A 27,251-nucleotide genomic window follows, 5' to 3' on the forward strand; every position below is an offset into this window, starting at 1 on the left:
TTTCCAAAAAAAAAAAAGAGAGAGAGAGAAAAGAAGAAGAAAAGAAAGACATTTCACCTTCATCTTCATGGATATACAGTATACCACTAGGGGCAAGTGAGAAAATGTTTGTTTTTCAATCTGATTTAAAGCATTAAACATGCTTCAGGTCATATCTGTTCACTAATTAGTTGGTGTATGAAGAATGTGCATGAAAAAAGTGAGAGTGGTAACACTTAATTTTACAGGTCCTTTAATTTTATACTAATTCCATGGAAATTTTCTGGCTAATTTGCAGGTATTTAGCAGTTCATTTTTAGGATATTTTACAGAGAGGGCCGTGTAAAGTGGTACAAATTATATGAAGGAAGACAAGAGTGATAAGTTGTTTAATTGATAAATTATTCACTCATTATATTTGGATTCATACATCGTTGTTAATTTGCAAAAATTCCAAATACATTAGGCTTGTAACAATTCTTCAACTGACAAAAAAATGCTTTTGTTTTCAGTGTGTAGTTTTGTATTTCAAGCTACATATTAGCATATTGGGTTGTTTTTATGTTTTGTTGCACAGCATTTCTCACCTGTAGTCACAGACAGAAGTATACGACTGCATGTATAGTCATTTTTCGGAGGTACCAAGACTTCGACTAGGAACCCCTGTTAAAATAACAACACATGCTGAGGTCTGCAGACTAAAGATAAGAGGATCAATATATTGCTGTATGAGTGTTAAATGATTGTAATGTAAAGGAGTGTAGTGTAATAACTACGTCAACACAGTTACTGTACATCTAAAGAATGACAAATGAGCTTAGTGTCTTCAAAACCTCATTGAGGATTATTTTCAAACATATGTAATTGTGAAATTGTTGTCATCTATGTAAATGTATTATTTATGTATTATTATTAATTTATTATTATTCAGATACTTGCTAAACAACCAGCATGGTTCTTTCAAATGCTATGTGTATAACATGCACAACCTAATGTGAGAGTTAAGAGAGTGAGAAATACACCTGCGGCTCAGCCATTATCACACAATACATTTGCAATCACGCTATATTATGATCTCATGTTATTGAAAACAAGATAACAGCCATAATTATTTCTATTAATTTATTGAAAAAGAAGGATGCAACAAGTATGTCCCATTATAACCCTTTAAAAACATCAATAAACACTGACCCAGAACACCCTCTTTGTGTAAAAATGTATGCCAGCAGCACAAAAATAAATACTTTTGAATTATTTCCATTTCTGTATATTCTGAGCCAATTTAGGAAAAGTCATAAAAGTTCAGTCTTAAAGAATGTAATTTGGGGTGTTTTTATTGCTGTAAAATGTGAAAATGGGTGAAATTTGACCCGAACAGTATGTAAGGGTTTAAGTTTACATTTTGTTTTGGGTCATTTAACGTTGTCTCCCCATCAGAGCAAGTGCAATGATTTAAACTTTCCACTAGATGGTGCTGTTAGATACAGTTTGTAACGTTAGGTACAAGTGTTACATCGTTTTTGGTGACCCATCAGATTCTGTAACCTGCAGTGTTGGAGGAAGTACTCAGATACTTTACTTAAGTAAAAGTAGTCTATCAATACCACAATGTAAAAATACTTTATTGCAAGTAAAAATCCTGCATTTAAAATCCTACTTAAGTAAAAGTATAGAAGTATTAGCAGCTAAATTTACTTAAAGTAAAAGTAGTAATTTTGCAGAAAATCAGGCTGTGACTCATATATTAAAATGCTGCTTATGCATTGGCTCATCAGTATTAATGACTTACTCTCCTATATTCATTTAATATATCAGATAATTTTGCTTAAGTGAAGGATCTGAGTACTATGCTTCCAACGCCACAGGTCACAGAATCCGATGGGTCACCAAATACAGTAGAACACCTGGCCGCCAAACTGCATGGTTGTCATCAGGATGTGGCATTTTCATTTAACTTCTGTACATAACATGGCCTCAGAAGTGCATTTTTCAAATTTCACAATTTGATGGTTTCTGTGCATTTGAATTCTAGTTGTGGTGTAGTAAAGCTTGGTAGATGAGAACTAGCAGTTCCTTCCTCCAAATTAAGTGTTTGAATCACTGATATGTTTTCTTACAATCAAAGAAAATATATATAAAAAGTGCTGCACTGCCAGCTTGAAACAAGTTGTCAAAACCTTACAAATGAAGAAGCAAATGAAGGATTTTAGAACAATGTAAATAAATGTCACTGAGGTCAGAAGACATGCACCAGTGTAGCTCCAGTAGTATGAACCAGGTCCTCCTGGATAACATAACTACACTGCCACCAAGAGGACACTCCTGAAAACACTACACTTATCCATCTTCTTCATTTCAGTGGAGAAGAAAAGTCAAGAATTCAATTTTTAAAAGCTGACAGACGGGAGAGGAGAAGTTGAGAGAAATGACTCGAAAGCACAACGTTTTAGAAGAGAATGTTATACATTTATTATTGAGCCAGCTTTTGAAATCCAAAAGACAGGGTAAGGGATTAAAAAAATCATTGCACTACTTAATAAAGTATTACTAGTAATAACTCTCATACAAAATGTACAAATGTTTGTTAAAAATTTCATTATCATCATAACAGGCCTTCAAATGATTTTGGTTACAGATATAATACATAATGAAACTACTATGACACCATTTTAATGATAGAGTTTCATAGAGTTTAAAAGGAAAAATATTTAAACAACCCAACAACTTGCATGGAAAAGATTAGCAAAATGAATTGATAAGCACTAATTGCGCCATTTTCTGAAAAGACATAAATAGTGGGACTGAGGTAATTGCTAGTGTACCAAGCAACAGAAAACTGTCCAACACAAAACAATCCTAAGACACAAAATGGATGCATACAGTCACAATTATGACCTTTGACCCCAAAGAAAAAAGATGACAGAAAACAATTTCCCTCCGTTACCATAGATATTACATGACTTTATACACCAACAACACTGAAGATGAGTTTTATAAAATGATGTTCTTTCTGGACACTAATGAACGGTATTAGTCTGGTGTGGTGACACTGAGTAGATACAAGTTGTACCTGGAGAAAATGAACTTTTATAAAAAGGCATCTCACATAAGACACTGCAGGTGCCTGGATGAACTTTCCACAACACACTTTTGTTTATGCAGTCTCTATAAGGCCTATGTCAGGTTGCCATCTTCACACATAATACCAAATGTGATAAATAGTGATAAATTACATTAGAAAGCCTGTCCTGTGCTTGAGGTGAACATCTTTGAACTTCTGACATGTTGACATAGGCCTTACAGAGATGAACTATTATTAAGTAACAGAGTCCCAAAACCTCTGGAAATAAACAGGTGTGCAGTGAAAATATAAAGGGACATATTGGATACTGTAGGTACTTAAAGTTGATGTGGAGAACATATACGTTCATGTGTTGCATTCAAATATTTGTTCTCATACACACATGACTCTGGAAAACCGATCAGTGGTTTGTTCAGAATGACAAGAGGGCATGTAGGTCTTAAATCTAAATATTAAAGCACTGACATATCAAAGTGTCTGGTGAAACACAGATTTAGGAGTGACCTTACAAGTCTCTTCAAACTTGTTCCCTGTCAATGATGGAGAAAACATTGCCTCTATATCTGCCAACACAGATCTGAAAAAGCAGCTTAGGTACAGAGACAGATATAGAAACATGTTTTCAAAGGACGTAGTCCCATAAGAAAGCTAGTACACTGTGCAAGACTGAAAGTTTTGGTAATTTTTTTTTAATAAATGTTTTGGATCCACCTAACCGTCTATGAAAGATCCAACTGTATTCACATAATGTGCCTTGGGGGAGAGCTTAGTGGATATGTCTAGGCAGAGATAAACAGTCCTGATCTGTTTTCTTTAGGTTAGGAAATACTGTATCACATAAAAAAGGGGGATGTGGATGTCTTTCAAAAGCTTCCAGCCTTTACACGTTGAGACAAGAACAATGTAGATGCACAGACATGGACTGATGGAGTCAAAGTTGTACAAGTTATGGAGGTGTGACTTAGAAAAAAAAGAATAATGACACAAGAGCACTGCCAACTTCCTTAGAGGTGAACCTGGTCCAAAACTTAGATTTTTCATTTTGATACAAGAACGATCTCAGCTATTGGTATGTAACCCCGTCTGAAGATGCCCTCAACCTCTAGTGAGTGTAAATCAATCTGAAGTAGAGAAATAGCTAAATTGAGGATTGAGGAGGTCAATGCAATGTAACAAATTAACTGTATAAATACCACAGGAGGAGTATCTCACACACACACACACACACACACACACAGGCGCATAAACACACTTGCACACAGACACACGTATAGAGAAAATAAAGTGTATTTTTCACTCACTCTTGCTCACTCTTTAACACCTAGTGTACAAAATCTTTGTTTCACCCCATACACACTGCTCTCATGATGAGGAATGCTAGAATACACATACAGAAATTAAAATGGACCGATTCTTTCAATTATAATGAGTCTAGAGAAAAGGATAGTCTCTGCAAGCAAAGACAATAAAAACAATGAAATTATCACAATCGTTGGACTGCCAATTATCCCTCAGGGTTAGCTAGTACAACAATACAGAAGCTTTTCAAAGTAGTTTTTATGTTCATCAGGGTCACATCAGTTTGAAAGGGCTTGAAATTAAAAAAAAAATACATGTACATACAGTATGTCCAATGCGTGTATGTATTTCAAAGGCCATTCATTGTAAGGAGGAACCATGAGCAGAAGGCAGAGTAGTCGGGGGCGTAAATAGTCCATGTTAGAAGGCCTAGGAAGTCCAGCAATATAGTGAGCACAATCAGTAGAAAGTCTCCACACCCCTAAATGCAGATCCCAGGTGAGAATTACTGTGTCTTGGAGGATAAAGAGTGAAGGGTTAAGGAGCACTGGTCCCAGTTATGTGGCAGAATGTGTGAGTGGAGGCATATGATAAAAGGAGAGAAGTTCACTGTATCGTTGGTGCATCCAAAAGGGAGTCAGGGATTGTGGGTGTTCGTATGAGGAAGAGGTCACTCAGAATCCCGCTGGACCTCAGAGGCATCGGCTCGACAGATAGGACAGGTCCGGTTAGCCTGGAAGGAACAAAAAAATTAGGAGATGAGGGTTAAATGTCAATAAATAAATATTTAAAAAGTGTTCAAACTGTTAACTGAAGCTATTTAGAAGTCAGTAGATCAACTTTGGGAACCAGTGACACACAAATATGTGTCGTTGACCAACAGTAAGTCATCGTGACAGTGCTGACCTTTGAGAGAAGATAGGAAGGGTGGAACAGAGGAACTAACAATAGCTTATTAGCTGTGTGGCTCCATCCACATTTATTTACCCTCCTCTGTCAAAGTATAAACTGCCCTGCAAAACTAATGGTTTGTACAGAGTTATGAAACAGGAGTCATTGTGATAAATATGTCTTTTACATGAACTGTGGGAGTTTATTGCCCCATTTACGGCTGAGCTAACAAGTTTGTTACGCAAGCTGGGAGAACTTTTCCCCTTTCAATAATTGAATGAAATGACATTTCACACATATTTCATATATACAATTCTGAAAAGAAAATGCCAGAAGGGAGTAAATGGCCTAGCAAGGAGAAAATATAGAGAAGCTCGATTGACTAGCACTAGCATGTCCCCAACTGGCTAACATATTAGCAGTTGGCTCACCAGCTACTGTAGTTCACCTACTAGCTTTGTGAGCAGTCAATAAGCTTCCAGAACCAAATATTTCTCAGACACACACATATGTATTTGACTGCCACTTTCTGGTGTGACCAGGCCTTAAGCGACCCGTGGAAAACAGTCGATACACTTAGTGATATCCAAATAATTTAATGTCTTCACTCACCTTAAGCCACTTGTCTACACACTTGGCGTGGAACTCGTGATTACAGGGCAAGACCCTTAGGAGCTGGCGAGACTCAAAGTCACACATACACACCACACACCTGTAAGACAAGGCAAGGTCGGTACTATGTTACACAGAGTCTTGTACAGACATTTTAAATCGTACCACCCAAAACCTACAACCATGCACAAAAAAAATTCCTCACCACACATACATTTTCTAAGGAAAGGTACTCACAGTGTTTGCTCAGATTGGTGGTTGTTGGGGTTGAACCTGTATGACGGGAGCTGCTCTATATCTGCCTTAGTTAGACCACGGGGCTTTGCCTCTCCGAGACGCTCGGCGAGGTTCAACAGGGCCTGAAGGTTTCAAACAGAAAGGCAAAGTTTAGAAGTCAAAGTTTACAATGGACATTGTTTTGGAAATACTGTCACCGTATTAATAGCAGTTAGAAAACTGATTCTCTGTAGCGTTTAAAGGGTGAGGAAATCGGCTCTATTAATGAACTATTTAAGTTGTGTGAAAACTGACAGAAAGTGGCTGGATTTCATGGTGCAAGTGTTGACAAATGGACTCTATTGTGTTCATTTCAAAAGCCTCTCTTTCAAAGAACACACTGTGTATCATGTGTTAGCATTGTTTTTGACTGAATGTTGTGACAGTGGTTTCTCCTACCTCATAGTTCTCCACCTCTCCGTCATCCACATCCAGCTCTAGACTGATAGTGGGGGCCACATTTGGGGGGACGGGAAGCATCGACCTGGTTCAAGACAAGGAATGCAATGCTTAGTATCCATTTGTTACCGTGCTGAGGCATTCTCAAATCTAGTGCAAATTCACCTGTCTAGTTCCAACATAAACCTGAGGAAGTAGAAAACACTTACAAGAAGTAAGGCAGGAAGCTGGGGTGGTACGGTGGGGGTACAGCCTGCTGAGAGCGGTAACGCCGGCCTGCGAATCGGCGAGGCATAAAGTGGGGATAGGGCTGTAAAAGATGAGAAAGAGAGAACAAAAACAAATTATTCAACCAAGAAAACCATCATTCTACCATAATCATATACTATAATCCAAAAGAAATATGTAATTTAATGAAGTACTCACCACTGTAAAGAGCTCCTGTGACAAGGGGTCATGGTGCGAGAGGAACTGGAGTGGTGTGGAGGGCGGGAGTGTGGAGGGAGGCTGGTGGTGATGGTGGTGGTGGTGATGGTGGGCGTAGCCGAAGCCTCCACCCACCGAAAGCTGCTCTCCTAGAAGCTCAACCTCATTTTCGATCCTCTGTAAAGGCTGAGAGGAAACAAGGGACGTTATTGATCATGACAAATGCGTAACAGGTGTTATCTATAAAAACTACTCCAAAAACAGCTGCAAATACCACAGTCTTTGTGCTGGCACTATTTTAAACACTGAAAGATGGAATTTAATATAGATGGATGCCAGGTAAACTATAAAGACATAAATTGTTCACGTACCGATCGTGGCTGTTGCGTCTGGAAAGGCAGGAACTGTCCGGGTGTGGGGAGGTGGGGCGGGTGATGAGAGAGGTGGGGTGGAGGGGGAAGCAGGAACTGAGGGTCACTGGACAGCAGCGAGGGAAAGGCATAGGGCACCGGCAAATGTTGCATTGAACATGCTTGTAGCATCTGGAAAAAGGTGGATGGGAAGAGAGGCAAGAAAGAAAAGTGTTTAATTGCATGTTTTGACACTGTGGTGATTATAAGTACTAAGTCTTGCCACAAGGTGGCAGCCAAGACTGTGAAGACTAACAAGCCACTTCAAACAGGAAAATATGCTGCAGGTCTTTGCTACTTTTATCCACTTTCCTCTTGAGCACTTTCCTTTTCCTGAGGAGTCAAAGGAAAGACTGTACAGCACAAAGTGTACTTTTTATTAACAAAACAACCCACACACTCCTACAAACAGCACACTGCTGTGTTCTTCTCACCGGGTGGTAGTGTTGTCCAGTGCTGAAGACAACACTGCAGGCGGGGACCTGTTGTTGTGAAGAACAGGTAGGGGGGAGATGCTGACCGCTGCACAAAGGCGCTGCGAGGCCGTGAGGAGGGACTGGGGTCACTGTGTAGGAGACTGGTACACTGCCCTGCTGGAGCTGGAGAGAAATCACACCACAGTTAATATGCAGCCACACACACACACACACGCAGTCAATGTCTCCAAGCTTCCTCACACATAAAAATATTTGCAGTCGCACCTGTTCATGCAAGTCCATGACCATGGCTCCTTGTTGCTGTTGCGTTGCATGATGTTGTTGCTGATGATGATGGTGATGGTGGTGGTGGTGAGCGGCCGGGTGCAGTAACCGTGGGGACAAGGTGGGGGGGTGGAAAGCTCGGGGCTCCTCCGTACCTGCCACCCCCCCTCCAGCTGTGGGGGGCTGACCGTAGGCGCTGGGGGTATGTGTTGGGTACGTCTGGTGTGTGGAGGGTTGGTGGTTGTGGTGGTAGTTTTCATCCTGGAGCTCCGATGGTGAGAGGCGAGGTGCGGGGCCTTGGGTGGATGGGTGGTGATGGGGAGGCAAGTGACGGGTGGGTCTGGAGAGACGGCCACGTTGACGCCTCGCTGGCGGGCTAGAGGAGGGGAAAGATACAAAAGTTTTACTTTCGGGGTCCTCAACCAACATATGTACATACAGTTGTAGAAATCAAAAGACTGCCTTACCTGCGTCTGTGCCGAGCAGGAGTGAGGCATCTCTCCTGGTGGTAGTGTGTGTGGGGGTGAGGTTGTCTCCGACTTGGGGGTCCTGACTCCCAGGGCCGGATGGGGGGAGAAGGAGTGGATGGTGGGGGGGCGGATGAGGTTAGCTGTTCCAAGACAGACTGACTGGACAGCCTCTGGCGCTTTGGACTGGGGCTTTCCTCGCTCTGAAGAGGGAGGGGTGGAAAAGTGGGGGTGGCAATAGAGGAAAGAAAAGGGGGGTGAAAGAGGGGATGGGTATTGTGGTTAGTGACCCATAGCACTCGTATCAAATAAATCAATTTCACCGTGCTCCTCTGGCCTACAATCTATACCACTGCATAGACACTAGGTTCCTTTGTGACTCATGGCATTTCCTGCATGTGCGTGTGTGTGTGTGTGTGTTTGTATGTACTGCATGTTTCTGTGAAAGAGAGCATATTACACCACCAGTGCTCTGAGGCCCTGAGGGTTCAAACTTACTTCCTCTTGGAGTGAGGAAATGCAAACGCAAGACAAGCACACACAGGCCCATATGCGAGTCATACGTACACACCCTTGGCTGGATGGTTTGACAAATACTTTCTCTCAAGGAGTCAAAAAAGTCAGTGATACACTCACATACACATCATGTAGTCATCCAAGTTTAAGCTGACTGATGAGTTCTCATACACTCTTTCAATCCTATCAACTCATCTGTGAGTCACTTCACTTACTGTCAAGCAGTGACTCTCACACTTGGCACTTGGTGAGGCAAGAGCGCGTACAGACACACACGCTCATGTGTCAGATCTTAGTCACTCTCCCTTACACGGACCTTAGCTGTGCTCTGAAGAACACACAGGTTACTAAAGCGACAACGCACACAGACACACACACACACACGTGTTTCCTCATAGTTACCATCTCAACACTTTTTTTCCCACTACTTACTTGATGCCTGCTTCCACCTCCCCTCTTCGTGGGAGAGACACGTTGTTAAAGTGTGATAAAAATGACTCAGCGGCTGTGACTTTAAACACACACACACACACACACACACACACACACACACACACACACACACACACACACATACAAAGGCACACATACACAGCTCAGCAACCTTGAGAGCAGTGTGATAGCTAACAGGAAACAGCTGGAGAGCAGGGTGCATGCACATGCACACACACACACACACACACACACACACACACAGTTATGGAAATGCCTGCAGACATGCGCAAATTCACATTCACACATGGGCAGCTGCCACTGTTTGAGTTCTACAGCCTATAAAGAACAATACCTTCTACAGCTCTTTAGAGGCAGACTCTGCTGTTCTAACAAACCTGAACAAAATGTATTTTGACTGTAGGGCCAAACACACTGTACTCTAATGGCTCTATCACTCACTCGCAGCACTGGATGTGACCTGAGCCTGAACAGCTTATGGGAAAGACAAACAATAACAATGACTTCATTTAGTCTTGACCTGAGTGGACAACGAAACGTGATAGGAGAGGAAAAAAAGAGATGTGAGAGTGTGTAAGACAGGCAGAGACGACGGAGGGGTGAAGCTTGGAGCAGCCTCAGGGCGCACCAGACACTAAATGACAGAACAAATTTGGGTCGTGGCGAGGGGTTACACACCACAGTTTTGAGCGTGTCTGTCTGTGTCTGCCTGTCTTTTTTTACAAGCCATGTAAATTACCATGCCTGAACATTTGGGTCCGACACAACTGGTGTATCCGCCACCATTTTGTGCAATTGTGTGACACCATAATTGTGCGGTGGCCAATGCGTTGGAATGACCGACACGTTTTCAAATAACAAACATGGTGCAGTGAGACGATGCCAGGTTTTATGCCGGTTATGTTATTTATTCCTTTTGAATATGCTTCAACACACTAAGCGACATCTGTTGTTTCCAGCTCATTCCTACAAGTCTTTACCCACTTTTCCTACGTGAACAGTGCAAATTAATCAAGAGTACTTAAAACCCATCTTGAGGAAAAAAAAAAAAAAGTAGACATACTATACATGTGAATTAGAATAAACTGACCCTGGCTACCAAACACAAAAGACATTGCCTCTTTCACCAAGTAAAAGAAAGCCTTGAAGTGTACAATGTGTCCTCCCTTGCTTAGAATTTTCTTAGACACAAAGAGACAGATGTACTTTGTCTGATCCAACTTTTCAAAAGACATGTGCATATTAAGACACATTTAAAACAGTCTTCATATTCCTTTTGTCAAATGAAACAAAAAAAGTCATGCGGTGAAGTTTTATCATCAAATCACACTATTATACACCACATTTAATGAGCCAAAGTATTACTTTATTAAAACAGCTACAGCTTATTTGATCGAAACAGATATGGAGGGGACATGCTATCTGTGCCCATTTCTACACAGGATGGAGGGCCCCAGCGATCCACCCCCACCCCCCCAAATCTCTCTGTTCCTCTGAACAACAACAACCCCCTATCCTCCATCCCGACACCCCACAACCTCTCATACCAGCCTAGCCCCAACCCCAAAACCCTTGGGACATCTACTGTGCCCATTTTCATATCTAAGCCAGCGTCTTCCATCCCAGGCCTGACATGTTCCCTCCTTCCCTCTGCCACAAACACACACCCTCCTCGACAACCTCCTCCCATCCCCCCCTTTCCTTCCATCAGATAAGCTGAACCCCTCTACAGTCCCCTCTTCCTCTTGCTACCTCCCCCCCCCCTTTTTCCTCTGTCTGCTTGTCCTGTCCGAGACCTCGGCCTAAAATCTGAGGGGACAAAACAAGAAGTTCTTAGATAGGCCACACACACACACACACACAAACACACACAGTCTGTCTTAACACATGCAGACTATTGCCCATTAGTATGAAAGTTTGATGGGCCTGTCTGCCCGTGTTAGTGGGAGGGGAGCAGTGTCAGACAAAGGAGTGTGTGTGTGTGTGTGTGTCCTCAAGCAATATGGCTTAACATGGCCAAATAGAGTGCTTGTTGTGAACATACGCACATACACACACACACACACACGTCTGGTCCAAACATGTTCCCACTAAAGCCAGGATATACGAAGAAAAAAGAAAAACATGCTGACTTTCAGAGGCTCGAAACACATTGCCTAGAAACATTGTGAACTGTTCCACGGCTGATATTACAGCACATTCTGCAGTGCTCACAGAGTAGGGACCACACACACACACACACACACACACACACACACACATACCCACCCTCCCATTCCTTTTCACTCTGTCCACATTCAGTGAGTGCACACACCAGGCTGGACAGATATCCTGAAGCATGAGAACAGACACACCCTACCACGTTCTATTTCACTATGTCCACATTTGGGATATGCATGCATCCACTTGCACACGCACACACGGTAACTGTGGCCAGCAGCTGTTGTGGCTTTCGCTGTCATTGCTGAGAACCAAAATAAAGAGTTCTCGAGAATGCGGAGTGCACGCAGACACACACGTACACTTAAGAAATATATAGCCGAGCCCAGGTTTCTCTTTGCCCTAGAAGTTGTGCGCGGATGTGGACGCTACACGCTGAGCAAATACGGTCATTTGCTTTTACAGATTCATTAATATTTGCAGACATGCTTCCACCAACACTCAAACACATCTCCCTCCCCCACTTATTTTCTTTCCATCAACAAGATTTCAAAGCTCATTTTGTTTCCTCTGCCACTGTTCCTCCCTTCCTTCCCCTCCTTCCCTCCCGCCCTCCCTCCTTTCCCTTCTCTCACTCCAACCAAGTCCCACAGCTGGAGGTGAAATCATTAGCAATACCCCCTCCCTGTTTTTGGCCTCGCCTCCCTCCCTTCCCTTCCCTCTCTTCCTCCAAGCTTTCTGCAACACCTTCCTCAGCATCCTGCCTCCCCTCTTCTCCTTCTCCGCCGTTTCTCACTTGATCTGCTTGCTTTCAACACGGGCTTTCGCTTGTGACGGTGACTATCATTTACTGAAGAACATTAGTGTATAATCGACTGTGTTTTAAATTATGCTTATATGATCTAGTATTGAGTATGTTTTAAAAGTAATGCTAGAATTATCAGTAATACTATGTCAAAAATATAGAATAAGTTGACTTTTTCCCTTATGAAGCAACCTGAATGGGAAAATAACATTATGTTTAGTGCAGACATTGTATAAATAGCTGGGTTTCCATCCAAATGTATCAGACCAAATTTTCAGAAAATCAGCAAAAGAAAATGCGAATTTAAGTGCGTTTCCATCCGCTACTGTTTTGAGTATATTAGGAGTTGTTCCATCAAGATAAGCACTAGGTGGCGCTAATTCTGAAGTCAGGTTCCAATTATGGCGCTGCAAAGAGGAAGGAAGAGGGCGCAACAAGATAAACAAGCGCAGTCGAACCTCAAACGATGAATAATGACGTAAAAAACATGATGGAAATATGATATTTCTGTTTGTTTCAAGTAGTAATTTAAGTGTTAATCTCCTCTTCGCTCCACACTGATCTACTGTTTTCATCTGCCGTTATTTTTAATCTCTTCAGTTTATTTCAAACTGTCAACAAACATAGTATGAAAAGAAAACATCAGAATCATGCTCATACCATACATGTAAAACATCAGTCATGTGAGTTAAATGTTCGCTATGTCAGAACTTATTTGGCGAAGGTGTTTTACCATTTAGCACAAAGGCAAAAACCATCTCAAGCGAGCATACAAACTTCAAATTTTGCCGTTGCCATCAACCTTTTCTAATGCGATACTTCAATATGAACATGAAAATACGTTGAAGAAATTTATTAGCTAGTAATCAGCTGATAAAACTAAAAGTTTCAGCCATCAGCTGGTTATTAAAAAACAACTCCAGTCAGCTCCATCTCCAACAAATGAAGAGAAATAAAAACATGCTGCGGCTTATGCTGCTACATGTTCTCTAAACTTGTACGTCTACCATCTAACATACTTCAGCATTTGTGAAACACAAAGCAGAGTTGCTATTTGCAAACTGTGCTGTGTTAGAGTGTCTCACAGAGGCACAACTGTTAAAAGTGTCAAAACGACAAACCTAAGAGCACAACATGGAGAATAACATGAACACTTTCTCAAAGCTTGAAATGTATTACATTGGTGTGAAGATAAATATGTTTTAAAAGGTGTGTGGCTTACCTTATCACTCTCCTCTCCATATGCATGGTCTGGGTGGCAGTGGTAGGACCCGCCGGAGGCCCCTACACAGAGATGGAAAGAGCAGAATATAACACAGGGTTACACAGTGACACGACATGCGCTTCACACATTCATATGAAATTTCATACTTGCTCAGGGATCCTAGATGCTAAGCAGGACCCGTGAGCATTTGATCACAGGGCTATATTCCACAGTAAAAAGCCATCAAAAATCACATTTTGATGGAAGTATACTGTCAAATCAAGTCGTTTTTCTTCACTTTGCCGTACACTGAAATGAGCACCGGCACTTATACGGATCCTTACAATCAACAAAGTCTGCATGAGTTTGACGGCGTCTGACTAGCATGTGCTAATGAATTGACCTGCTACTGTGTTCTCCTAACAGTTTACCATACAATACACAAAAACATGTTGGTACTACCCTTTTTGCTGAAATTGATAGCACCATTCTACCCAGTATATGGTGGGACATTTAATCCTTTTGTTATTGTTCTCATGCTACTTGGATCTAATACAGCAAAAAAAACATGAACAACATGTTTGTGAACTGACCGTGTGTACGACACAAAAGTGACTGAAACACATATGGTATAGTCTTCTCAGATCAGACGCAGTAGATGTTTGTGCGCACACACACACACACACACACACACACACAGAATAAACACAGTAATCCTGGATTAGAGACGCTTTCTGATGATACCGCCGCTTGCATCACAGCTAAGACTTTTACGCTTTTGTTTTTCCACAATCCTTTCATCTTTTTATTGTCTTTTCTATTTATTCGGGCTTTTGTTTTTCCCCTTTGTCATGGGCATGTCTTTAGCCGGGACGTCCTCACCACAGATGGTGGCAGTGGTATACACACCAAGGGTAAGCGCTCCCAAGGGCACTCCAGACAAGGCTACCTTTGCGATAGAGATGAAGAAACCTAAACTAAAAAGGGGAATAGATGCAAAAAGGTCTTTTTTTAAAAGAAAAAGAGTATTTTTCACCTCACGGCTGTTTGTTTGTGGGATTTTTCCTGTTTAAATCCTCACTCTTTGAAGAGAAGCTATGATTGACAACAAAGAAGAGAAGGGGGAGAGAAAGAGAAAGAAGAGACAGACAGAGTGAGGTTTTCACTACTGAATTCCTCAATCCTTAAAAAAAAAAAAAAAGCCTTTCCTCTCATACTCCAATCCCTAGAGCAGGCAAAATGGATTGAAAAGGTTGAGGTAAGTAAAGCTTACATTAGCACAGTGAAAATCAGCTAAAAAGGCTATTTTTCACCAAGATGATTTGGGACAGAGCACTGCTGAAGCATTCATGGGACTCACCGGCTGCATAGCGCTCTTCTGTACAACACTCATTCACTGATCACAATAGGCAAAAATCCAGCTCCCTCCCTGAATATGGTCTCACTTGCACATTGTCGGAGTCCGGTAAATTGAGTCAGAGACGAGTCATTCAGTCGGAGTCACTCTATAGAGCACAACACAGAAGCTACAGAACAGGTTTAAAATGTTTCGATGACATCATGTCCTCTGTTGGACAGACCGCGCACACCACAGTATGCACTATTTAAGCTCCGACGCTAAGGGCCTTGAGGAAAGTTGAATAGTGGGATTGCAGTATGAATTGCAATGTGTACGGACAAGTATCTCCATCTAGAACATTTTATAAAATGCTAGTAGGTACAATTTCATAAATAATCATTTAATGAATAATATGACAATATTTTCTCATGTACGACAGCACAATGTCTCCTTGTTTGTGATAGGTATGTGAATCACCTTTCCCCTGCTGAGACGGGGTCAACGTTGAGATTTATAAGTATTATTATTGTTTGTGAAGTCTTAGTCAATTCCTTGAGTAAACAGAAGAAAAGTGAGAGCTAGACCTTGAGATATCAGCGCAGCTCAAGAGGCAGAATAGACACGGACTCGAAGACAAGAACCAGACTCGGAGCAAACACGCCGTCAACGCAACACACAGTTATTGTAAATGTTGGTGGAAAACTGTTAGAAGGAACAAAGAAAAGACAATGAGTGAAGGACAGAATTCAGGGCTTAAATTTAATAAAAAACTAATGAAATTAATGACAAAAGAGAAAACTTTCACGTTTACGTTAAAACAAAAGAACATTTAAAATGGACATTTATCACCCATTACAAACACGTCCCTTTTTACTCTCTATGTGAAGTTCTTTAACCTGAGAGTGCAGGTTCTGTATTTTGCACCAATTTATTGGGTTATTATTTAAACTGAGAAAATAAGAGGAAAAGATTCTTTTGCTTTTTGTATGAAGTCTTTATTCCATACTATATCACTGCTGGAATAATGAAGGACAATCATTAAATCATTTCTTTCTCTGCTGTATTAACCAGACAATATTATGACTGACAAAGACACATTGGAAGATTAAATCCTGTACTGAAGTATTTAAGTGACAGGTGGCATAATTAAGCACACAATTTGACCGAATAAACGTGTGCAAGAACGCACAGAAATGCAGAATTTAGTCCGTGACATTCAGCATGTCTTGCCGTGACAAATTTTAAAAAAGGAGCAGCATTATACAAAAGTAAAAAATAAAAAAGGTGAAAATGAGAAGCTCAAGCAGTCAACACTGGCTTAAGTAACAGTGTGAAGAATGAACGGAGCAAAGTTGTAGTCCAAATGTAACCATTCCCATTTTCACACCTAACCACACCTTCTCTCTAGTGGTAGAAAATTACCATTGACTTCAGTTGCTTGTTTTTGGAAGGTAAAAAAAAAAAAAATGGACATAGAAGTCCCTGTTGTTCCATCTTAGGCATGCAGCAGCCTGTGGAAGTCTTGGAAAGAGGGTGAAAGACAAGAACGGTGATAGGAGGAGTGGGTGAAGGAGGGGTGTGAAGGGATGCGGAAACGACCAGGGAATGGAAAATGTACGGGGGACGAGAAGAGGGCAAAGTGGAGGCGCAGGAGAAGAGGTTGAAAACGCACATGAAAGAGTGAGGACCGAGGAGGAAAGAAAGATGTGAAAAGATAAAGAGTGCAGAGAAAAAAAAAAAAAAACATAAGGAAGAGGATTGGAGGGAGAGGGAGCACTGGAGGGTGAGAGAACAGTCAGAGAGGGAGAGAGAGAGAGAGAGAGAGGGAGCAGGGTGGGGGTTGTGCCTTCCCCTCTTGACTGCTATTGATTTTCTGTAAGCCTCAGAGTGCATCAGCTATTTCTATCCATTTCCTCCACCTCTCCTCCCTTTCTCATCCCTCTCTCCCACCCCCCCACCCATCCCACCCTCCTCCTCTTCACTCCGCTCAGACACCCTCCTCTCCTCACACATCCTCCTCCTCCTCCTCACACTCTCCATCACTTCATCACCATCCCTCCCTGCCACCAATCCATTTCCCTATCTGCCGGCCTGTCTCTCTCCCATATATTCCTGTCGCTTTATCTCACCACATCCACATTTTCTTGCTTTCCCTATCGCACCATCTCTGTCCATGATCTCCAGCACCCCCCTCCTCCTCTCCCTCTCTCTCACAGTCTTTCTCTATCAAACTACCTCCTTCCTCTTTCGTGTCAAATCAGAACAACACAGGAGATATTGGGCGATTGGAAAAGCGTGGTTGGATAGATAAGATGATAGATAAGTGACAGGCTTACTTAACAAATCGCCAGCTCAACGGTTACAAATAGCAAAACGGTAAGCTGACTGCGGCGTTTACATGTCACGTTTTACAGTAAAGTAAAGACGATTTCAGCCCATGCATATGTGTAACGTGAACACACGCGCGCACCTCTCACATCACCCCGCCTCCTGAACACATGTCACAGCACACTTCACACCCCAGCGGCAAAACAAGAGTCGAGTAACAAGCTGGCATACAGGCTTAAAATAGGCGGGCATGTAACACCTGCCCGGCTATTACCTGCCTAACAATGATTCACACCTTCTACCTCTCTCCCACTTCATTGTCCTCCATTTACTTATTGTTCTCTCCCTCCTCATTATCTTTCTCATTATCTTCTTTTCTGTTCTGTTACTGCTGCAGTCCTTGGGGTTGCTCTTCCATCCTGCACTTCCTCTCAAGTCTGAAACCTGCTTATATGTGAAGTTATCGTGTGTGTGTGTGTGTATAGGCGACAGTACTTATTGCTTTCACCGAAAGTGAATGCACTGGAAACTTGAAAACAAAAAACTAGAACCTGTTTTGAAACCTAAAAAGATTTTTTTTTTTTTTTTAAACAGAAAATAAATGGATTCATGTTCAAGTTTAAGTGTCCTTTCATGATTTTATTGGGTCCCCCCCCCCCCCCCTCATTCCCACAGCTATTGCATACACTTCCATGACCCACCAATTACAGCTGGCTTGACACACAGCACTGCAAATACACAGGATGTGCAGTTGAGATTTTGAAGATGTGCGTGTCATCTAATTCACAAGCCCATGTGAGCTACAGCTACCCAGAAAGCCCTTCTGTGCATCCCTAATACAACATAGTGATAACATAATACATTCCATATTATCTTTACCCAAGCGTGTTTTTGCTTCTACACACCTGTTGTGTCAGAGCATCTTTTATCATGATGTTATTAACAGCCTTTTAATACTGATCATCAACTTAATTAGGCTCAAGTCCCCCTCCGCTCAAAAATGTGTTTTTCTTATTGTTACGGGATGCTGTATGTTCACTTGACACCAGAAGGCTGTTTTCACATTCATCTGCTGAAGGGAGAAAGTTTCTCTGGGCGCACCAGAAATCTGAGTTTAAGACATGCACCTACAAGCATGACAGTGTGACATCACGACTAATGCGGAAGCCAATCGTGGTCTAGTATGAAACTTACAGAAGTGTGATGTGGAAACTTGAGTGCACACATGCATTGAATGGACAGATGTATATCACTCTACCCCTATATGTGTAGGATGGAAAAGTGTCTTTTTGAGACTCAGTGACACTATCAGTGCTGTCTCTGACAACTTACATCTTGTTATCTTGTTATATTTTTGGTCACAGAACTGAGAAGCTGTGTAGAAAGAGTGAATTGTTAATTCTAACAAGCTAACACTATAGGGATAACACACACTTTCAAAATATGCTGCCGAGGCCAACGAGTGCACAACACACACTAGCAGCCCAAGGATAATACCTGTCTTACTGCGTCTCGTGTCCCATTCAGTCCCACCACCATCGATAATCTATTCGTTGATTAGATTCCCGCTGGTTGATGCTCCAGCGAGAGGCTCTTACCAAAAGCATTAGTTTTATATGCCGTCCGTCTTTGTTCTCTTGCTTTCCCTTCTGTCAACTGTCTTCTCAGTGCGCTGACAGAAGAAATGTTTGGGGCACAGGCGTCATTCTACATGTATGCATATGTTTTCTGACGGTCGCGCTCCTGCTCCCAGCCCACCCAGGCAGCAAGTAAACAAAGTGTGCACACATACACGCCCAATCAGTAGAGGTACGTGAAGATACACACGCTACACACAGCTTAACCACTCATTTACACTCCTTTCTCTTTCTCACTTCAACGTCTGCCTTAACACTCTTGCTCTCTTCCTTTACCCCCCCCCCCCCAATGAAAGACAGAAACCAGCAGAGAAATGTTAGGGGAGTGAAGGTAATGGACAGAATGACAGAGAGGACGACAGTGTTAATTCCCTCCTTCCATCATGAATCTAAACACCAAACTCAGATCACTTAAACTACATTCAATGAAGCTAATTGGAAATACTTCTGCTGTTTCACTGTGGCAACCAATGCATAATTTAAAGTCCTGATATCAACGTGTAAAATGTGGCCGACTAATTACTTATTTCTTCTTCGTATTGTCTCAGTAATTGCAGATATTGAACCGTATGGCTGTACAGTGCTAATAATTAAAAAGGTAGGTGTGACTTCATTTAGATGAAGGAAATACCACAGTGAAGGCACACACACACATATATACATTGTATCAGCGACATAAGTATTGTGACTGGTACAACAGATACCATAAGGTTTGTCCAAAGCAATACATTTAAAAACAGATGAAAGACTAATGAAGAGTAACTCTTTACATTATTTTACATTCAAGACAAGCACGCAACAAACTCCTAAATGAATCTCGTCTGATACATGTATCTTGAGTATCAAACAGCTACCCCCCTACAAGCTTGACAGGTGGCTGAAAATGAAAACGTTTCACGGCAGAAAAGAAAAGTATCAAAGCACAAATAGAAACTTTTCATCCGCCGAAATATCATATAAACTTCTTCAGCAGCTGGCTCTCCAAGGCCCATTTGTACACTCAGTATGTTCTAAACAGGCCTTGTTTTGCCAGAATAAAGCTGAAAACACTGCTTCCACTGTGACACTGTTATTCGAAGCCCCGGATCTTAAAAAGAAACGGCATATGTATTAAGCCATATGTTAGCGAAATTACGGGCTGTTTGGAACACACTCAGCATATGGATAGACAGCAGAGAAGTGGATTGTGTCGCAAGAGATGTTTGAACAATTTCAAGGGACATTTCGTTACCATTGCACATCTACAACAAACCCACAACGCAACTTAGTTACTACCGCCAACATCCGCAAAGACTGTGGGGCTACTCAGTCCGTGTGTACGTGCGACTCGCTTTGCATTACAGCTACAACAGAGGCAGGAAGAGGACAAGAGATGGAAATAGAGAAGGACACAGATAGGGGTCAAGTTGAAATGACAAGCAAAGGCTGAAGATGCTGATAATTCGTTGAGACAATGTACAAATAACTAAAATATTTATCTTGTTCATAGTAAAAGGTATGGAAAAAGTATGTACACCTATATGAAATTAACTTTTATTTCTGCTAATAACCTCCTTCCTATCACAACAAAACAGAGCTTTTAATTTAAAGTTTCCAGTCCGGTTGAAAACACAAGAGCTCAAAAACCAAAAAGAGGAAAAAAGAACAAAACCAAACAATTCAGGCTGCCTGAAGACATACTGCTCCTCAGCTACCGGCTTTGCAGCAGTGCCACAACCGAGCTGCGTCAACAACATTTAACTATGCCTTCCTCACGCATACCTTCACCTACACTTGAAACTTACTGCCTCTGGTCTCGGCTTCAGTCATCTGTAGCGTTACCTCTCTGTGCCTCCATCTGCTCCCAGCCAATCATTTCCATCTCTCTCTTTCCAGTCACAGTATCCCCCGCCCCTTCAAGGCTGCACACTCAAACTGCTCTCTGTGCGGCATGCTTCCTCTCTGTGCTTTGCTTACAATAATACATGATGTCCTACAGTATGTCTCCTCCACAGACATGACCCTTTCCATTAAAACTTGTCCACATCCTCCTTCAGCCATCTCGCCTGTGTTTCGGTCTAATCACCTCTCTCCCTCCCTTTCCCTTCCTCATCCTCTCTGTGCCTGACCTTCCTAAAGCTCATGCACTGCATTTCCTCCCTACATCGACTCCCATAACTGCCTGATCCAGCCCACAACTTCTTTTAAAAAAACTGACTCCCCTCTTCCAGAGCAGTTTTTTCACCCTCACTGGCATCCCCCTTCCCCTCTTCCTATATTGACATTGCTTAAGGCTTTCTTAGCGACCTTTGGCATTCTCTCTCCTCTCTTAGAAGTGCTTTTTTTTCTCCCCTAAACCAGATCAGAGCCTATCCCTCGGACCTGGGGCTAATTTGAGGTCACTCGCATGTATCCCCAGGATCTTCTCTTGCTGACCAAAGTGACTGCTTTGTTGTTTATTTGGAGTGACGGAGTAGCGGGGAACCCCTGCTACTTGGTCAATCCAAGTGAAAGAGTTTCTTTCCAAACCGGAGGGGGTTGCCTGGGTGACAAGACAAAGGAAAGTAAAAAAACAGAGTGCATCTTTCCACTTCTGTTGCAGACAAAAGGATGGAGAGGATAGAAGTGGAGTGGAGGGGTAAAGGTAGAGTGGCAGGAGTGTCTGCCCCTCTGCTGCTTTGGGCAATCCATTAAAACGATCCTTCCATTAGACAAATGTGAGGGAGGAGGCCAGAGAAAATGGACCGGAGGGGTACAGAGAGGGTTGACTGATCTGAAAGGGGAGGAAGAAATGAATGTGACTGAGAGAGGACACACTGTGACAGAGGTAGGTCAGAATCAGGATCGGATACCAACCGCTACAAATGACGGTTTTATCCACTCTGACCACTTTGGCAGCACTTTTCTGTGCCTCTCTGTTGCACCTTCACTCTCAACATGAGCTTTCAGAAGTCTTTTTACCTCGTAAAACATGTTAATTCCCCAACACCGTCAGGCAAATTCATGTGAATTGTTAAAGAGACAGAATGTCAAAGGGAAGCAAGGAAACATTTGTGCGTCACAAACGGTATGAAACATGCATGAAAGAACAAGGCAAAAAGAGAAATTGTGGCCAAAAGTGTCCACCACAAGGAGAGGAAAGAGAGGGAGGGATTGAAGAGTACAGGATATCATTAGCTTTCATGCCCAACGCAGGTGACTAGCGCAGGAAGAATGGACTAAGTATCTCTCACTCTTCCCAACAAGCAGGATCCGCTCTGGGAATGGAAAGAGGGTCTAATAAAAGGTGTGTAGTGTTGGGGAAGGTTCAGCTAGCAGCTGCTTCACTCTTGTAAGAGAATATTCAACTATAAATTAGGCCCAAGGCTTCCTCTGGCTATGTTGACAATGTAAATAGTGTTTTTGCTATATCCAGATTTTCTTATGTCTAATCTAAACTTACAAACACACACCGGTGTTCCTTTCGAATTGCTGTTCTTTTGTGTGCCGTGTGTTTCTGGTCTTATTGAAATTAGTCCAGATAATGAGTGATTGTCTACAGAATTTCTAGCCGACGTCTCCCCCTCGAGATCGAAATCCATTTGGATGGAAATACAATACAGTCATTCTATCCATTGATCTGTGCAACCCTTCATGTCATAGCCAAGCTACTATGACAGAGTACGGGTTGGAGGTCACAGCAGACCAATAAACTCTTGACGATGCTTAGTTCAACTTCTTTGCTGAGGCAGAGTATTCATTTATTAATCCTTTCACAAACCCTCTTGTCTACTTATTTTCACGACTACGTTATTCCTTTTCTGTCTTACTAACGCACACACACACACAGAGCTGGATTTCCCTGTAACCAACAAGCCTATACAAAGCTAGAAGTATAACACACACATCGCTAGACAACCTACGGGCTTGGAGTCCAGAAGGGGCCTTTGTTTATGTGTGTTCAGCTGTTTTCTTTTTTCTTACTCTCACTCTCCCAGACAGGTAATTCCAGTCTCCATACGCAGTTGCTCAGTCACTCTTGCACACACACACACAGACACCAGCATTTCATTCATGTGTTTGACATGCAAGATAGAGGCCTTGCATATAGCCATCAGTAAAAACTGGCCTTATCCATGGCTTGTTCTGTGTGAGTTAAGAATGATTTTGGTTTTTGTCAACACAAAAACAGAAACCATGGAACTGGGGCTATACTCAATTATGGATGCTGGACTGCTTCATTTCACTGTGACGCTGAATTGTGGGCCAGAGAGAGAAATATTCCAATTGTGACTAAGCAAACGCTTAGTGCTGTTTCTGTCTTCACTATGTCTTCAGTCCAACATGAGTTGCTCAATAAGAGATGACTCGGTTTTTAGTCTTTTGAGTACATGATCATTTTTCCCTATATGAGGAATCAGTATGAGTTGTCAGTCATTTAGCTTTGGGCAACCAAGGTTTTGGACATTTTCATGTAACACTAGAGAGATGACTGAACTATAATCCTGCCTGAAAGAAAAATTCTGACTAATTCCAATCTGTTTACAGAACAAAAACAAAATGAATTCTTCCTTCTACTTTTTAAAAATTTGTTTCATTAAGAAATGATCACCTGAAAAAAATACTCCCCAAAGCACCACAAGAGAAAACTCAAGCCAAACCGAGCATTTTCCTAACCTGAGAACCTTGTTAGGTGTGCTGGTAGCTTCGGTGAAAAAAAAATGGTGTCCCTGAATGTGAAACTCTTACTGTGCTGTTTCTATGTTGCGTGGTTCGCTGCACTGCATTTGCTGTGTGAGAGTGCCCTCGCATGTATTCTACACCCAGCACCAGTCCACACACAAGTTTTTCTTTGCAGTGGAGCACAAATATCAAAGCATGATTTCCCCTAGTTACTAGTAAAGGAGCCCTCTCTCTGACAGAATAAGCACATGCAGAACTTGAAGAGAAAGTATGTCTGTTATTATAGAGGCCACGGCCAACCTCTTTCATATAACATCCCATTTTGTCATTTAACTGATTCTCTTGTCAAAAGCACTACACCTAGTGTGCATTTACTGTAACATGATTTTAGTATGTTTCACCCTGCCCTGTGGTAACAGTCCCTTCATCTTTGGCAGTTAGTGCTATCTAGCCTAACTTTTCATTGGAGGAATATATCATGAGTGCCTGTTTTCTTTTCTATGTCTATTCACAACTTCAAACTGGCTGAAACCCTTGGTGATCCATTTCAGGCCTTTCACTAAACGTACACGTGAGTTTTTGAAAAAGAATAGACCATGCCCAGTTTAAACAACGATCAGTTTCACACTGTAAGGCTTGTTACCTAGCTACATCAATATTTGTGTAGTTGACTAAAAGTAGACATGCCACAGTGCCTTAAGAAACACAGTCTGGGTAACTAACTATGCACAGCAGTTCAATAAGCTTCAGGCTACCCCCGTCCACACCACAGACTGCTGCTGTTCATTTGCCTACTGCATGTGCTAACTGTGAACCACATCCACACTGCAGCTTTGTGGCAAATACATAAAAACACCCCCCTAATTTGAATACAACGAATATGTTCACACATGCACAAACACTTGCCATGCCATCCCCTGGACAGCCCCTTCTCGATCTCAATTTGCCACTAAAATCCTCCCCCAGGGTATTAAACACCTCTACTTCTATGACTTCTGCTTGGTGCTTATGAAAATAAAGTCTCATGCAATGTGTGATTCATCTACCTCTGTTGGTCGAAGGTACATAAACACAATTGGATAACAATGACAAGTGGGGACATTTACCTGCCGTCGGGATGCGCTGCGCTCCTGGAACCGAAGACAGCCTCTGAATGCCGGGCGAGGTGTTACTTCCCGGGGCTCGTTGCTGGTTGTCCGGGTGGTTGCTGTGAGCTCCAAGCGGAGCGCAGCCGACACCGTGTTGCTGCTGTGGATGCAGTTGCTGTTGCTGCTGCTGATGGTGGTGGTGGTGATGGTGATGGTTAGATCCCATGACTCCACTACCTGTAATCCCATTGGCATTCCCACCACCGTACTGCTGGTAATATCCAGACCGAGAACGCGATCGAGTCCTTGGGGGCTCCATGGCCATTTGGTGGGCGTGAAGGGGGTGGAAGAGAAAAGAGGAGGACGCGGCTGGGGACTGCGGCGGAGAGCTGTTGGTGGATCCGGGCTGTACAAAGCCCCTAGCGCCGCTCTGGCTGTAACTATAGCCCCCGAGTCCTCTGCCCCCCTCTGCGCCCCCGTACTCTGTCCGCTCCGCCGACTCCGCCGCCCCCGCCTCGTCGAATAAATCAGCCCCTTTAGGGACAGGCTCCGGGGTGGAGGGCAGCCGGGGGCAAACTCTGGGCTCCCGAGTCGTTGGCTGTCCAGCGGCTGCGATTGGCATTTCCTTTCGGGGGATTTCCTCTGTTTCCTTTTTTCTGTTTTTCCTCTCGTTTCCTCTCACAGAAGAAGCTTTTTAGACACTGTTAAGAAACACAAAGTTGGAGAGTGTCTAACAGTTAAACTGAGCTGTGAGAACTGAACTGTTAACACACAAACACTTACACTGTTTATTTGGACGAGCATGTGTATGTTGTAACTGTAACATTAAGCTACTAAACACAGTGATATTCACCCGAACTGGTTCAGCAACTTCACAACGTTGCCTATCAAAAATATCCTCGTATCTCGTGTTGTTGACTAAACACAAGGGTAGGCAGGGCTCGGGGCAATTTCAGCACAAATATTATAAAACTGTTCCCATATATAACAGTGACGTTAAACCGTTAAAATGTCTCACCGGCGTTAAGTTCACAACAACCGAACAGCGAGTCCGGCCATGGCTCGCTAGCTCACATGAGGCTAACGTTACTGCGTTACTGTGGCAAATACGCTATTTACGCTCACTCCGATTGTACAACAGTAGTATTAGCATACCCGGTCGCTTTCTCAAAACCGGATTTATTTCCGAACTGAGTTTAAAGCAACTTTGTCTACTTTAACAATAATTTAAACTTGTTTAGCCAGTCTGCGTAATGTCGTTCGCTAGCTTGGCAAGCCCATACCAACCCCTCCCCCTCCTCCTCCTCCACCACCGACCAACACACAGAAAAATCCCGTTGCTAGCCACCCACGCCTCGAATCCCTTTAAATCGCTTGGTTAATAGTAACAAAATAAAAAAAGGCTTTAAGTAAAAACTTGTTCGGTGTGATTTCATTGAACTGAGTTAGAGTCACCGGTCATGTTTCCCCGCTGGGTAAGGGAGCCAAACAGCAAAGCGCACAAAGATAAAAAGTGGTCAACCTTAAAATTACAAAGAAAGAACCACGGCTAAAATTAACGCGATCTTAAGGAATGACCCCGCCTCTGAGTCTACTGCTAAAAACCGGTCTAATACCCCTGCCTTAAGTGGCTTTTTCACAACAACTTACCTTCAATGTGCTCTCCTCGACTGTACTCCTGACTCGGATCTGTCGATAATATTGTGAGTGTGTGTGAATGCGTGTGTGTGCTCGCCTAGTGTCAGCGTGAAATGTGACAGACCGTCAACGCTCAAAGTCGGATTTCACCAGGCCTGCCCAATCAAACCCTGCTCAATCGAGATGTTAAAAAGCGGTTGTATTTGTTTTTTAACACCCCCCATTTATTCACCGATACAAATATTGTAACTTTTTCGTTAAGGGTTGATTTTGTCAAATTATATTTTAAAAAATCATGAATTTGTGGGAAATATGAATCGTTTGGGGGATCGGTAATCGATTAGTATTGCCTGTTAAATCAGAAGCTGTGGATAGCAAAGAGGCAGTCTAGAAGGGGGCTTTAAATTATTTATTTACCAAGCCTAGCCTACCCCATTGCAGCTGTTTCCTCTGGAGCTGAAAGTTCGCTTTAAAAATAAGTATTTGTCATGTTTGCAAAAAGTTATACACTATTTTACTGTGGCTAGAAAATAAGGCAGAGAGATGGAAAGTAATATAAAAAGTGACACACAATAATAAGGTGTATTAGACCATCGAGGCCAAAAGGAAGCGAGTCTGCTAGTAGGATCTAATTTCTAAGACACATATCTGACTGACAGAACAGGTTTGTGTGTGTGTGTCCCTTTAGAAACCAGTTGAGCTCTTTATGTTATTACAAATGTGGAATATGATCATTTTTCATATTTTTCAAGCAATTATTGAAGCTATAGAGACCTTAACAATTTTCTATGGTAATAACATAAGCTCTCTTTGTAAGGTCATACCCTGTATATGAAACATCTCTGAGACTTACTAGTCAAAATAATGTTTTCTGTTTCTGTTTCCATTATATTCATCCCG

General features: G+C 42.4%; 1 protein-coding gene across 4 annotated transcripts; it reads right to left on the reverse strand.

Moving 5' to 3' along the window:
• Positions 1-2,557: 2,557 nt before the first annotated feature.
• rnf38 (ring finger protein 38) lies at positions 2,558-26,471 on the reverse strand. 4 transcript variants are annotated; one of them, XM_042392138.1, is made up of 14 exons: positions 26,364-26,471; positions 24,732-25,414; positions 13,699-13,760; positions 8,543-8,745; positions 8,259-8,451; positions 8,076-8,204; positions 7,809-7,973; positions 7,336-7,506; positions 6,965-7,150; positions 6,748-6,848; positions 6,539-6,623; positions 6,101-6,222; positions 5,864-5,963; positions 2,558-5,093 (listed from the first exon to the last, which is right to left on the reverse strand). In XM_042392138.1, the coding sequence occupies exons 2-14, from the start codon at positions 25,333-25,335 to the stop codon at positions 5,031-5,033; spliced, it is 2,184 nt and encodes a 727-aa protein (XP_042248072.1). In that variant the 5' UTR covers positions 25,336-25,414; positions 26,364-26,471; the 3' UTR covers positions 2,558-5,030. The 4 variants fall into 4 exon arrangements, with proteins under 4 accessions (XP_042248072.1, XP_042248045.1, XP_042248062.1 ...); XM_042392111.1 differs by having other exon boundaries at positions 8,076-8,451; XM_042392128.1 differs by lacking the exon at positions 26,364-26,471 and adding an exon at positions 25,732-25,994 and having other exon boundaries at positions 8,076-8,451.
• Positions 26,472-27,251: the final 780 nt, after the last annotated feature.

This window comes from Thunnus maccoyii, chromosome 2, assembly GCF_910596095.1.
Source record: "Thunnus maccoyii chromosome 2, fThuMac1.1, whole genome shotgun sequence".
NCBI lineage: Eukaryota > Metazoa > Chordata > Actinopteri > Scombriformes > Scombridae > Thunnus > Thunnus maccoyii.